This window comes from Dunckerocampus dactyliophorus, chromosome 19 (assembly GCF_027744805.1).
Source record: "Dunckerocampus dactyliophorus isolate RoL2022-P2 chromosome 19, RoL_Ddac_1.1, whole genome shotgun sequence".
Lineage (NCBI taxonomy): Eukaryota > Metazoa > Chordata > Actinopteri > Syngnathiformes > Syngnathidae > Dunckerocampus > Dunckerocampus dactyliophorus.
In genome coordinates, this window is record NC_072837.1 from 11,864,794 (window position 1) to 11,877,653 (window position 12,860).

General features: G+C 36.9%; 2 protein-coding genes across 2 annotated transcripts; one reads left to right on the forward strand and one right to left on the reverse strand.

The window, feature by feature from the left end:
* Window positions 1–117: 117 nt before the first annotated feature.
* Window positions 118–9,844, reverse strand: rad51 (RAD51 recombinase). Its single transcript, XM_054762195.1, has 10 exons — window positions 9,743–9,844; window positions 8,794–8,897; window positions 7,811–7,948; window positions 7,568–7,685; window positions 7,354–7,445; window positions 6,684–6,778; window positions 4,766–4,879; window positions 3,742–3,871; window positions 2,261–2,382; window positions 118–578 (listed from the first exon to the last, which is right to left on the reverse strand). Exons 2-10 carry the CDS (start codon window positions 8,875–8,877, stop codon window positions 455–457), a joined length of 1,017 nt encoding a protein of 338 aa, XP_054618170.1. The 5' UTR covers window positions 8,878–8,897; window positions 9,743–9,844; the 3' UTR covers window positions 118–454.
* Window positions 9,845–10,166: 322 nt separating this feature from the next.
* On the forward strand, window positions 10,167–11,923 carry smim8 (small integral membrane protein 8). Its single transcript, XM_054762197.1, has 2 exons — window positions 10,167–10,351; window positions 10,614–11,923. The coding sequence occupies exons 1-2, from the start codon at window positions 10,223–10,225 to the stop codon at window positions 10,767–10,769; spliced, it is 285 nt and encodes a 94-aa protein (XP_054618172.1). The 5' UTR covers window positions 10,167–10,222; the 3' UTR covers window positions 10,770–11,923.
* Window positions 11,924–12,860: the final 937 nt, after the last annotated feature.

A 12,860-nucleotide genomic window follows, 5' to 3' on the forward strand; every position in this document is an offset into this window, starting at 1 on the left:
AACATTTCATGCTTTTTTTTTTTTTTTAATGTAGTGAAGCACTATGATCTGTTGCTTGAAACAATGACAAACAGGGATTGGGTATCTCAGATTAGAATATTTTTTATTATGTTAATACTTATGCATACCTTTTGAAAAGAAAACAAACTTCTTAAACACAAAAGTTCAAACTGAAGTTATCATATACTGCAACTAGAAGTTCTATAATGTGCTCTATTACAAATGTGAACGGTTTCACTAGAATGCATATATTTGTTTTTAATGAAATATAGCAAGCGATCAAGAAGAAAATAAAAGATATTGTAGATTTTCAGAATGTCCTTTCTTGTGCTGATTTCCGTACTTTACCCCTCCTTTTCACTCAGTCTGGCCTCAACTGTGGCAAGCGACAGTTTTGTAGTCCTGTCCAGTTTTCAGCAGTCTGTGACATTGGTGGGAATGCTTTTAGTTTGTATCAATCTTTAGCATCTCCCACTCCGTCGGCATTAATGGCAAACATGGCTTCCGCCTCCGGCAGGCAAGGTGAGTCGTAGATTTTACAGATCCTCGTTTCTCCTCTGCCTTTTCGAAGATACAGCCTGCAAGGAAAACACATTCGATACATTATTGTGTATATTATGTTGATTGGAGTAGGCAGAGGTGTACAATGACTGTACAAGTACTGGATCATACTTGTAGTGGAATGAACAGAATGAGTGAGCCCTCATCTCATTCAGCCTCTTTGTGGAGGCGGGGCTACTAGTGAGTGGCTAGAGTGGTAGCAGTTAGCTACGTGAGGCAGCATACGCTAACATGAATGAAGGCACAGAAGCAATGGTTTCTGAGACGAATGCCACAGCCGACAGCCCCAGTGTGGGAATATTTCGGTTTTAAACAGAATGAACAAGGACATCATCTTTAGGTACATACCAAAATTTATTGCATAATTGCATGTATGACTAAACACAGGCCTGTTTTCCGGTGGGCAAAAAAAAAAATTCCTCCAAAAGAAGTCTTAAACTGGGATGCAAAATGAGAATTTTTGTTCTATGAATGATGTCCATACCAACACATGCAAATAAAGAAATTTCATGAAAATATTTAATTGTAACTTTAGTAGCTACTTTTTGGAGAGTTTACTTTTTTTTGATACACCCTGTTTATGGTATAAATTTTAAACAACATACCTTACAGGCAATTTCTGTGTCAAGCTAATTGGCTCACACAGGTACACAATAAACTTGAGTGCCATCTCGTGGTTCAAATGTGAATTACACCTCTCGACGATAATGGAAAAAATGGTCTCAAATGTTGTCCATAACATCACTTATCGACGATAATTTAACACAATTATCGACCAGCAAAGTTGGTTATCGTGACAGGCCTATATTCAACCTTAATATATCGGATATGACTTTTGGTCCATATCACCAGCCCTATTACATATCATCACAACGTCTTTAAATGCATCTTCTGAATGCCTTATATCCATCCATCCATCTTCTATACCGCTTCTCCTCATTAGGGTCGCGGGGCCTGTCCCAGCGGGCCTGACTTCGGGCGACAGGCGGGGTACACCCTGGACTGGTTGCCAGCCAATGGCAGGTCACATATAGACAAACAACCATTCACACTCACATTCATACCTATGGACAATTTAGAGTCTCCAATTAACCTAACCTGCATGTGAAACCGGAGTACCCGGAGAAAACCCACGCACGCACGGGAGAACATGCAAACTCAACAAAGAAATGCCCAAGGGAGAATCGAACCCAGGTCTTCCCGATCTCCAGACTGTTACTGTGTTGAAAATGCTTCATTCAGGCAAAAAATACATAACATTTGCTGAAATATGCATTTCTTAAAACTAATACTAGGCTGTAGTCAACCACAAAACAACATCATTTATTAATTATTATAGTATTGAAAAACCGTGATAGAGTAAAGCCAACAAATTTGAAGCACAAAGTGGCAAGTGACGACTAAATAATACATATTATAATAGTAGATAAATGGTTTTGACCCTTTTATTATGTACAATTTCCAACCAATCGGAAGCTTGAGAAAGCAACATGAGGTGATTTGGTCATGTTTTCTGATGCTTTTGTTCACCACTGTGGTGATATATTAGCCCAAGGGTGTCAGACTCGGTTTAATTGAGGGCCACATTGCAGTTATGGCTGCCGTGAGTTTGACAAATGTGTATAACATTGACGCTTACATTAGGTGTAAAATCAGCGCTGACTGTTTTTACTGGTCGACTGTTAGAATGCACTCTTACCGTGTCGTGGATGCATGAGCCAGAATGTTGCCTCCGATTGGCTTCTTTGGATCAGCAGAGAACATGGCGGCCCCGTCTACTTGTGCAACCACTTGGTTGGTTATAACCACTGCCACGCCAAACTGTTCATAAAATGACACAAAATATAATTTAACAAGAAAACTAAAAATGAAAAAAAAAGCCAAAATTTTAAAATCAGCAGTAATTTTACAAAAGTTGTAATTCAATGAGAATAACGTAGTATTATGAGAAAAAATAACATTTTTGTAGCATGAAGTTGAAATGTTAAAGGGAAAATACTTTCTTTTTTTTTTAAGTTGTAATATTAAGAGAGAAAGTTAAAAGTTGGAATTTTTTTGAAAAATAGGTTGTGGAAAAAGTTGTAATGAGAATATAGTCAAAATATTATGGGAATAAATTCATAATTACGAGACGAAAATGGACAAGAAAAAAGTTTCAATCGTTTTTTTTTAACTAAAAAAAACAGCAGAAATTAAAAAAGTAGCTGTAATTTTACGAGAATAAAGTCAAATTATTATTTAGTAGTTGTATTCTAAAGTGAAAACTTAAAGAATAAACTTGTAATATGAGGACAAAAATAACATTTTTATTAGCGTAGAGTTGAAATAATACAGAAAAACTGTGCTTTTATTAAAAGTCGGAATATTATGAGAAACAAACTAAAGTTGTAATTTTTAGAAAATTAGGTTGGTAAATATGGATAAAGTCATAATATCATGAAAATAATAATTTATAAAGATTATTTTATTATTTTTAAAGAGCAAAGTTGATAATATACTTTTTCACCTACATGACAAAGTTGAGATGCAGATTTTTCTTGAAATATATATAAATTCTTAGCATATCTACATGTGTTGCTTTACAAACTATCAAAGTGACCTTTGCATCCTTTCTTTTTTCACTATGTGGCCCTCGCTGGAAAAACTTTGGACACCCCTGGTTTAGTTAGTCGATGGCTGACACAGCAGCTACAATCTCCAAGTTAGGCATCATTAGTGTACTAATTAAACAACACAGCTAAAACACCACATTTCTCAATCCACACAGGTATCCTATAGTTACACATTGCTGAGCGACACATAGTGTCCAAGGGAGAAACGTATTAGAAAGTATTGCATAACAACAAGTGTCCGGTAGACTCTGTATATATTACTTTGTAAATTATTTGTGATCTGTATGGCATCACAAACTCAAATCAATGAATTATTGTGACCACTAGGTGTCGCTACATAACCAAGCGCCATCCCACTCTAATTTCAAAGCGGCACATATAAATTCTATACATTTTTGGATATACAGGTACAGTACAAGTCGCATGACCAACCAAACTATGAAAAAAGTGTGACTTATACTCTGGAAAATACGGTATCAGTGTGATTGAATAGAATTAGACATAATAGTTGTTTCTGGGATTTCTTCATTTTAGACATGAACAGGCTTACCAGCACCCACCCACATACCTCGTCCGCCAGCCTGAGCAACATGCGAAGGAAGCGTCCCAAGTGTCCCTGTCTGGCTGACAGCTCGCCTCGGCCAGAGTAGTCTGTTCTGTACAGAGCTGTCGCACTGTCCACTATCAGCAAAGCATATCTGTGATCTCACACACACACACACACACACACACAAAGCAGGATTAATCCACAGGCTTGCACAGGCTGAACGCCTAGAAAAAGTTACTAAATTAATCAAATCAATGAATGGACTGACGAGTGAGGCTAAAATAGGAGAAGCTTGCTCACGCTGCTGTGTGCAGCAACGTCTGGTGGAGAGCGATGGAGGACCCACTAACCCAGGTGTCTGCCACTTTCATCACTATTATTAGAGCTACTTTGACAAAAAGGAGAGTTGAGCTATTTGGGTTTTATTGGTATGACTGGCAACATTGAAATCGTACTTCATTTACGAAGCACATCTCCACTCAAACTGTGTGCTCGTTGTATTGATGCTATTTTGTACTCATTTGTCATTAAATATAGGCATCATGTCTGAATTGAACCGTTCTAAACATAATAAGAGAAGAAACCAATACTCTTTCACCCTTTGGTGAGCTACTCAACATCAGGTGGCGAACTACCTGTTGGAGACCCCTGCACCAGCCCGTACAAAAGGTGTATTACAGTAATTCCAGCCTAGTGGTAACGAAAGCAAGAACAGTGGATCGCCGCACACCCCGATTCAGCATTCACAGCCCCGCAAATTCTTGGTCAAAACGATGAATTATATGTGTAATTAAACCTTGGATCCCCTGACATATGTAGCAATACAAAGTATAAGTTTGTAGTGTTTGGAGATACCAGTAGACACACTATATTACTCCTGTGATGGAATTTAAGACTGAAAATGCAGGAAATTATATTCATTAATACTACGATGTTGGCCAAGGACAAGAGAAACGTTAAATATATTGAAAAATATATTAAATATATTGAATAATAAGTAACGTATCGTTGTGTGTGCCGTAAATTCTAACACGTCCCAACTGACCTGGAATCAGCCATCATGGCAGAAGCTTGATACAGGAGTTGTGTCTGATGATCTGTGTTGAATGCTCGCGCATACGCCACGTTGTCCAGAACATCACTGCCCACCAGGCCATACCTTTTGACAAGACATAAAGAACACATTTTAAACATAAAATAGCCAACGTATTTCATCCAGCGGGCATTTTATTTTGAAATATTTCAGTTTGCCGAGTAATGAGTCACAAAAGCTGCCATATCCTTACTTTATATATTTTTTACTAATCCCACGTTTAACACCAGTGTTTCCAGGCCCGATCGTAATAAGCAAATTTCCGAAATGTAGGATGCCTTATTTAGAATTGCAATATTTTCATAGTTACAGCATAGAAAACCTGTTTACGACCTTCTAAATACGGGTTTTAACATTAGAGCCCTCTAGACATGAAATAACACCCCTAGAGTCACCTTTACACTCCTATTGCCCAATACCATTGACATAACAGAAAATAAGACATACAAGACATAACACACATTATCTTTGGCAGAGTTCCTTGTTGTTCTTGATTGATCTTTATCTGTGTCACATTACTGACACCAAGTGGCCAGTGTGGAATACTACATATCATCGCAACGTCTTTTAATTCATTTTTGAAATCTAATAATAGGCCGTATTCAAGCACGAAATAGCATGATTTATTAACTCATTCAATCCCAGTCATTTTTCAAAAGACAACCCATTTAGATGATTTTGACTGATTTTTCAAGGCACATACACTATTGTGATCTATGCCTATATAAACATGGAACCAACCAAAAGAAAGATTTGACTTTTTGTCAGAAAAAAAAGTGTGTTTCCACCTTTATTGTTCTTTAGCCATCAGTAGTACAACATAGGTAAGTTTCAGGAAAATCAGTTCTCAACAAGAAAAGGGAGAAAACCAACTTTTTGTGATAAGGTACAATACATTTCAAGCATAACTTGAACATTTTTTTTTTTTTTTGCTTTTTGACAGCTCAAATATCTGAACAACTATTCCACAACATAAACAACACAAAACTGAGTTGTTTTACATCAAAATAACAATTTATTTACAAATATAACACCATGAACTATTTGAAATTTTCTTATTTGGAACTAAACTGTGTGTGCATGCCTGTGTGTGTGTGTGTGTGTGCATGCGTTAAAATTTCCCTACAATGCATAAGCTTCTGCACGCTACACTCCTCCATGCTCTTCCACTTCCTCCTTGCTGTCGGGTGTGTTTTTTCCAGGCAAATGATCCATGCCGAGCTCTTATCAAATGCACTTCTGCCACCTTGTGGCCGTTTTTATGGCTTAAACCTGCTGTAAAAGTGACATCTATGAGTGCGCTTTTGTGTCGTCACCTCTTTTTTGCCTCTCACGCAAAAAAAATGTAAAAGACATCTAAATAAGTCTTTGGGATCGGGCGTTTGGGTTTATAAGAATGTATAAATATGTCTTTGGTATTGAATGAGTTCATAAATCTTTGAAAACTGTAACAGAATGAAGCCACAAAATTTGAAGCACAAAGTGGCAAGGGATTACTGTACTGAACAAGAGATATTACTGTACACTAATTTAAAGATAATTTGCTGTATGTAATTAATCAAGACCCCGCCTCTCACCCAAAGTCAGCTGGGATAGCCTCCAGCATACGCCCGTGATCCTAATGAGGATAAGTGGCATAGAAAATGGATGGATGGATGGATGGACAATTAATCAAATATGATTTAACCGTTTTCGAAACCTTGATTAAAAAAAAAAAAAAAAAAAATCAAATTTGTCTTTGCTTTTGTCTTAAAATATATTTTTCCATAAAGGTGTGTCTCAGAATTTATGAAATTCATGCCCATGATGAGGAGTTAACATCATTTCTCCCTGGATCAGTAAAGTAAAGAAAAGGTGAAAATAGACTCACCTTTCCGCAACAGCCAGGAGTCTCTCTGGTCTGAAAGTTCCCTCGGTGTCAATATACATGGCCTTACCTTCTCCGCCCCCCTGATCGATGGGCAGCTGTGGAGTCGACAAGGGAAACAATGTGAATGATTTAACGACTTGATACTAGATAAAAATTCTGTAAATGCATTGCTTTAACAACATCACATGCTTTGCACAAACAAACCGAGAGGAACATCAACTGCTACTGGTATGTAGCAGTTGAAGTATGTAGTGTTGTTTTTCTGAATATTACAGCTTTAATCTTAAAAAAACATGTATTTTTTATTTATTATTTCAACTCTATGCTATTAAAATTACATAATTTTTCCTCATAATATTACAAGTTTTTCATACATTTTTCTCTTAATGTTTTGACGTTATTCTTGTAATATTATAACTTTTTCCACAACCTAATTTTCAAAAATGTACAACTTTATTCATTGTTTGTTTTTCATATTCCAACTTTTTTAATGTCTTTTTTCTTTAATATTTCAACTTTTTCTCATTAAATTACAACTTTTTTTCTCTTAATATTTTCACTTTATTCTTGCAAAATCACTGCTGATTTTCCCTTATATTTCCAGAATTTGCTGCGGGCCACACTTTGGACACCCCTGCTTTACCTCAACATTTAAACAATTGGATTCTACCTGACATGTAACAGCGAGTGTGTGGCACAGCTGGGTCTTCCCTGTCCGAAACTCTCCAAACATCTCAGTGATGGAGCCGGTCTCAATCCCACCTACAGGAGACACAAAAAGCAGGTTCACAAAACCTTTCCAATGACTATTCTCCCCTCATAATTTCCCCCCAAATATCCTTATGTATATATAAGATATACAGAAACTCTGTAGATGGACTAACCCTGTAGGAGTTTGTCCAGTTCCTTAGAACCTGTGGAGATTTGAATGATTTCTGCTCTCCTTTGGTGGAACTCAGTAGCTGTGGTGAAGCCCATCGGCACAAGCTTGGCAGCCTCAGTCTGACAAGAGTAATCATTCAGTATGATGACAAAAAAAAAAGTTCAAGATAACAACCATCACAATATCTATATTTATATTGTACGTAGACATAAGGTGAAAATAAATTATGCCTCACGTAACGTACTATAATTTTATCAGCTTTGGTTTCACTGATGCCTTTAATGTTAAGCAGCTCCTTCTTTGGGGCATAGGCCACTGCCTCAATGGTGTGGAAGCCAGCATCCTCCAGTTTCTTGATGTCAGAGGATGCTATTCCACATCGCTACAAGCAAAGACAAAAGGAAAGTCACACAGCAAAAGACTATGGGGGAAAATACATATACATTAACCCCTTGTTTATTACGGTTAATTGGTTCCGGACCCGACCGTGGCAAGTGAATGTCTGCCAAGTAGGATTCCTTGTTAATAAATTAAATGGTTTTGTAGTTAAAGCAAAGAAAACCTGTTTACAACTTTCTAGATACAGTTTTTAACATTAATAGAGTCCTCTAGACATAAAATAGCACCCCATAGTCATGTTTACACTCCTATTAGCCAATATAGTAGACATAAGAGAAAATAAGACATAAATAACACTTGTGCTCATGTGTGTTACTATTAATGTGTTCCAGTGCTCAGAGAGTAGAGTGGCGGAAGGAAAGGAAGTGATGTCGGGGGTTCCAAGTTGAGTTTTAGCTTGGCACGGGTAGCCCGTGTTAGGGATTATTGTGTCAGTTGTGAGATCATTCAAACCTGCAATAAAAGCCTGTTGTTCCGGTGATCAAGTTTGGTGCTTGTGTGTCTCATCCAACATTACAGTAACATTACTGACACCAAGTGACCAGTGTAGAATACCACATATCATCATGTCTTTGAATGCATCTTCTGAAATGCCTTATATTTGTATTTTACTTCATTTAGCCATTTTTATGTTTGAAAATGCTGAATTTAGGCAAAAAAGTACATACAATTTGCTTAAATATGCATATTGTTTTAATAATAATAGGCCCGTAGTCAACCACAAAACAGCATGATTTATTAATTAATGCAATTTTAAAAACAGTGATAAAGTGAAGCGGCGAAATTCAAAGTGTGAAGTTTTCCGGTATAATACAAACACATACATACCTCTAGTCTGGACAGAGGCTGTGGTCCAAAGTTTTCTTCCCCATCTAACTCTGCCTCCACCCTGTTCTCACATCTCATCGCCATGATCTAACGCTGGGAACCAGCTGAATGGAAAAACTGGGTTAAGTGTGGTATTGTTTAATAACTACATTTGATACTTGCTTTCAATCCATATATATTTTATACATCTGTTGTTAGTGTACATGCTTCTATATAATATACGATAATTTTGTTTACTCTTACCCTTCCCATATATGCATGGCCCACCAGATTTGGCACTACTTTTTTTAAAGATTTGGAGCCACCTGTTTGCCCTCGCTGACAAACACGTTCTACTGGGTCTGTCTGTGTAGCTTGTGGAGACAACTGTCTTAGTCGCGCATTATAACGCACCTGTTCAACAAATATAGTGAGATATTAGGTGTACAATGATTTGTACATTATCGTTAAACTCAGTGCACACTATGACATAATGTTGACCACAAATCAAAAAGCGCCGGAGTTTTGCGTCATGGCCAACTAGACGACCCGGCAACGCAATGCCACAGATTACAGTCCAAATTTAGTGTGCCAAAAACACACAAGCGCTCGTTTTTGTTGGTCTGGAAGTGTGCTGTTGTGGCAGAGGTTTCAGTATCGAACCCCTTCTACTTAGGATACCCCATTTCAAGCGTCATTGGTTCGTGAGACAGTATATAAATCCATATTATTATTTGCATTATTGCGACGTTCAGACTATATAACGCCCCATTACAGACCGACGCCCGCTTTACAAACTGCCTAATAGCATCAACCAAATGCAATCCTAAATTCATGCATTTGCTTTTAGCTTGCTAGCGTATCCTAGATTATTTCCGTCAACAGGCTATTGTACTTGACGTCTCATTCATGTATTTAACAAAGTGTTAACAAAGTGCTACATATATGTTAAACACATCTTACAGCATACCTGTTAAACAGCTATTTTCCCTTGGTATATTTGATATAACTCGAGAGCCCGCGCCTATGTGCGTGATGACGTCAACTGTTTTTATTATGTTTTTTGATTGGTTGAAGAACGGTGACGTAAAAAGGAACGTCTTTAAAAAAACTTTATGGACTTCCGTTTGTTAACGGAAGTTCTTCGTTTCATACAAAACCGCATCGTTATTAAAATAGGAGGAACGTACAATAGAAACTGTTGATAATAATATCAAAAGAACACAAATGAAAGACTAGGTAATTACAAAAAACAACATTGTTATTTCAACTTATAAATTAATGCACATAAGCGCACTGCTGACACTTCAAAACATCAGCGAGGAGTGTTTCTTCATTTTCTTCACCTGTGGGGGGCAGTAGTGCACTGTCCATGCCGAGTCTGCCGGAAATTGTAGAAAAAAGACGGAAAAGGAAGCGCATTTATAGCCAAGCGGGCAAATGTACGGATATGTCTCCCAAGGAGGTCCGTAAGGGCATGGAGAGTGCCACAGAAAACCACCACAGGACCCCCGGTTTGAGGGGCGCTCAGACCACCACGCTATTCCGTGTCGTCAACCCAGAACTCTTCATAAAGCCCGTAAGAGACGATATCTTGCCTCTATAATTGCTGTGTCTCAAATGGAATACTGTACTTTTGTCAACTCTGTTAACCCATTCAGTTAGTCCCCCCCTTGCTGACATCTTTCCCTGCATGACGTGCATGTGTGAGATCTGCTTCTCTGTGTGCTGTGCAACACGACGTATACAGTATCTGCCGTACAGCTTGAGTGCAATCATTTTCTGTAAATGAAATTAATGTGTAATTTATCTCAGAATATACCTGTGATATCTTTTCCCAGAATAAACCAGTGATGGCCTTTGGACTGGTAACCATCAGCTTGTGTGTTGCATATCTGGGCTATTTGCATGCAATGAAGGATGACCAGCAGCTTTATGAGGCCATCGACAGTGATGGAGAGAGACTGATGAAGAGGAAGACTTCCAAGTGGGAGTGACGGCAGAAGATGTGTGTGGTTGTGTGACAACTGTGTGACTTCCAACCAGACCGGACTGATAAGAGAGGAGGACACACACCGGTTTACTTTTACTGATCATCGGAAACAACTTGCATTTGCACACACCCAAAATGCATGGAAGTCAACTACAGTCACCCCTAGCCACTTCATTTCGCTGCTTCACTCTGTCACGGTTTTTCAAAATATACTAATTCGTAAATCAAGCTGTTCTGTGCTTGAGTATGGCCTGTTATTAGTCATAAGCTATGCATACTTGACATTTTTTTGTCTAAATTAAGCATTATCAAGCATGAAAATGGCTAAATCACGGGTGTCTAAAGTGCAGCCCAAGGGCCATTTGCAACCTGTGGCACATTCTAAAAATATAATTTAACAAGACAACTAAAAAAAAAACATGAAAAATGGAAAAATAAGCATTTACCTAATTTTACAAGAATAGTCAGAATATTAAGAGAAAGCACTTAACAGAAAAATGTTAAAAGAATAACCATGTGAGGAAAAATACTGTAAATTTAGTAGCATAATAGTGAAATGTAAATAAAGACAATTGGGTATTTTTATCGTAATACAAGAAAGAAACAAAATACCGAATAAAGTCAAAATATTTTGGGAATAAAGTCATAATTATGATCAAGTTTACAACTAAAAAGGCACAATAATTGAAATAAAAAACATGACAAATTAAAAAAATTTAATTTTACGAGACTAAAGTAAAAATCTTAAAAGAAAAAATTTTATGACAACTCGTAATATAAGAAAAAATAATAATTTCAGTAGCATAGAGTTGAAAAAATACATTATTTTTAAAACTCGCAACACGAAAAACAAAATGAGCTTGTAATATTTGATAAATTAGGTTGGGGAAAAACTATAATAATACTTTAATATTTATCTTAAACATTATGGGAAGAAAGTCATTATATTCCGAAAAGGAAGTAAAAAAAAAAATAATTAGGAACTTTCTCAATGCTAACGTGTGAGTCTATGTTATGTCTTATTTCTGTCTTATATGACTTAATGTCACTTATTATGTCTACTGTATTGGATGATAGGAGTGTAAATGTGACTATAGGGGTGTTATTTCATGTCTAGAGGGCTCTAATAATGTTAAAAAAAAAAACAGGTTCTCTATGCTACCCTAACACTAACTCCCAAAATATTCCATTTATAAATAAGGAATTTGAATTTGCGGAAATTCAATTCAGTCAGGAACCAATTAACCACCATAACAAGGGATTACTGTATTCACATTTTGTGCTTGTGAAATTTAGCCAGATTGTAAATAGAGCATCAAAATGCAAAAGTGAGAAATGGCACCAAAGGACAAAAAGTCCGCAATTAAACTGAAAAGTACATTTGAACTCTTAAGGTCTTAGTTGCTTGGTGTGTACGATGCGTGAAGCAGATGAATCTTCAGCTCAGCGGTGGCTGCTGATGCCGGTCCTTGGGGAAACATTGTAACCTACGTGTGACTTAAGCATAAGTAAATGTACAAGAACTGAAAAATGCACAGTATCCAACTGCAGTGCAATTACAATCGTCCCGTGCTTCAAATTGTGTGGCTTCACAGTTTTTCCAAAATATATTAATGCTGGTTGACTACGGCCCATGATTAGTATTTTTTTAATCAGTATAAGCAAACTTTACATATTTTTGACCTAAATTAAGCATTTTCAAGCATAAAAATGGCTAAATGAATGAAAACACAAATGTAAGGCATTCACAAAATGCATTGAAAGACATGTTGTGTGGTATGTACTTGTAGTATTCTATACTGGTCACTAGGTGTCAGTAATGTTATGTTACATTGATGAGAACAGCCACTGTAGGAAATACCGGAAGTAAAAAAAACAACAACCAGAACTCTCCCAATGCTAACGTGTGTGAGTCTATATTATGTCTTATTTTCTCTTATTATGTTTACTATATTGGGTAATAGGAGTATAAAGGTGACTACAGGAGTGTTATTTCATGTCTAGAAGGCTCTGTAATGTTAAAAGATGTATTTAGATGGTTGCAAACAGATTTTCTATGCTCAAAACTATGAAAATATTCCATTTATAAATAAGG

Coding starts and splice junctions, on each gene's coding strand:
- rad51 (XM_054762195.1), bottom strand. CDS start 8,877: ATGGCGATGAGATGTGAGAACAGGGTGGAGGCAGAGTTAGATGGGGAA. Junction 7,949..8,793: donor AGCCTCTGTCCAGACTAGAG/GTATGTATGTGT, acceptor CTTTGCTTGTAG/CGATGTGGAATAGCATCCTC. Junction 3,872..4,765: donor GCCATGATGGCTGATTCCAG/GTCAGTTGGGAC, acceptor GTGAGATCACAG/ATATGCTTTGCTGATAGTGG.
- smim8 (XM_054762197.1), top strand. CDS start 10,223: ATGTCTCCCAAGGAGGTCCGTAAGGGCATGGAGAGTGCCACAGAAAAC. Junction 10,352..10,613: donor CAGAACTCTTCATAAAGCCC/GTAAGAGACGAT, acceptor ATCTTTTCCCAG/AATAAACCAGTGATGGCCTT.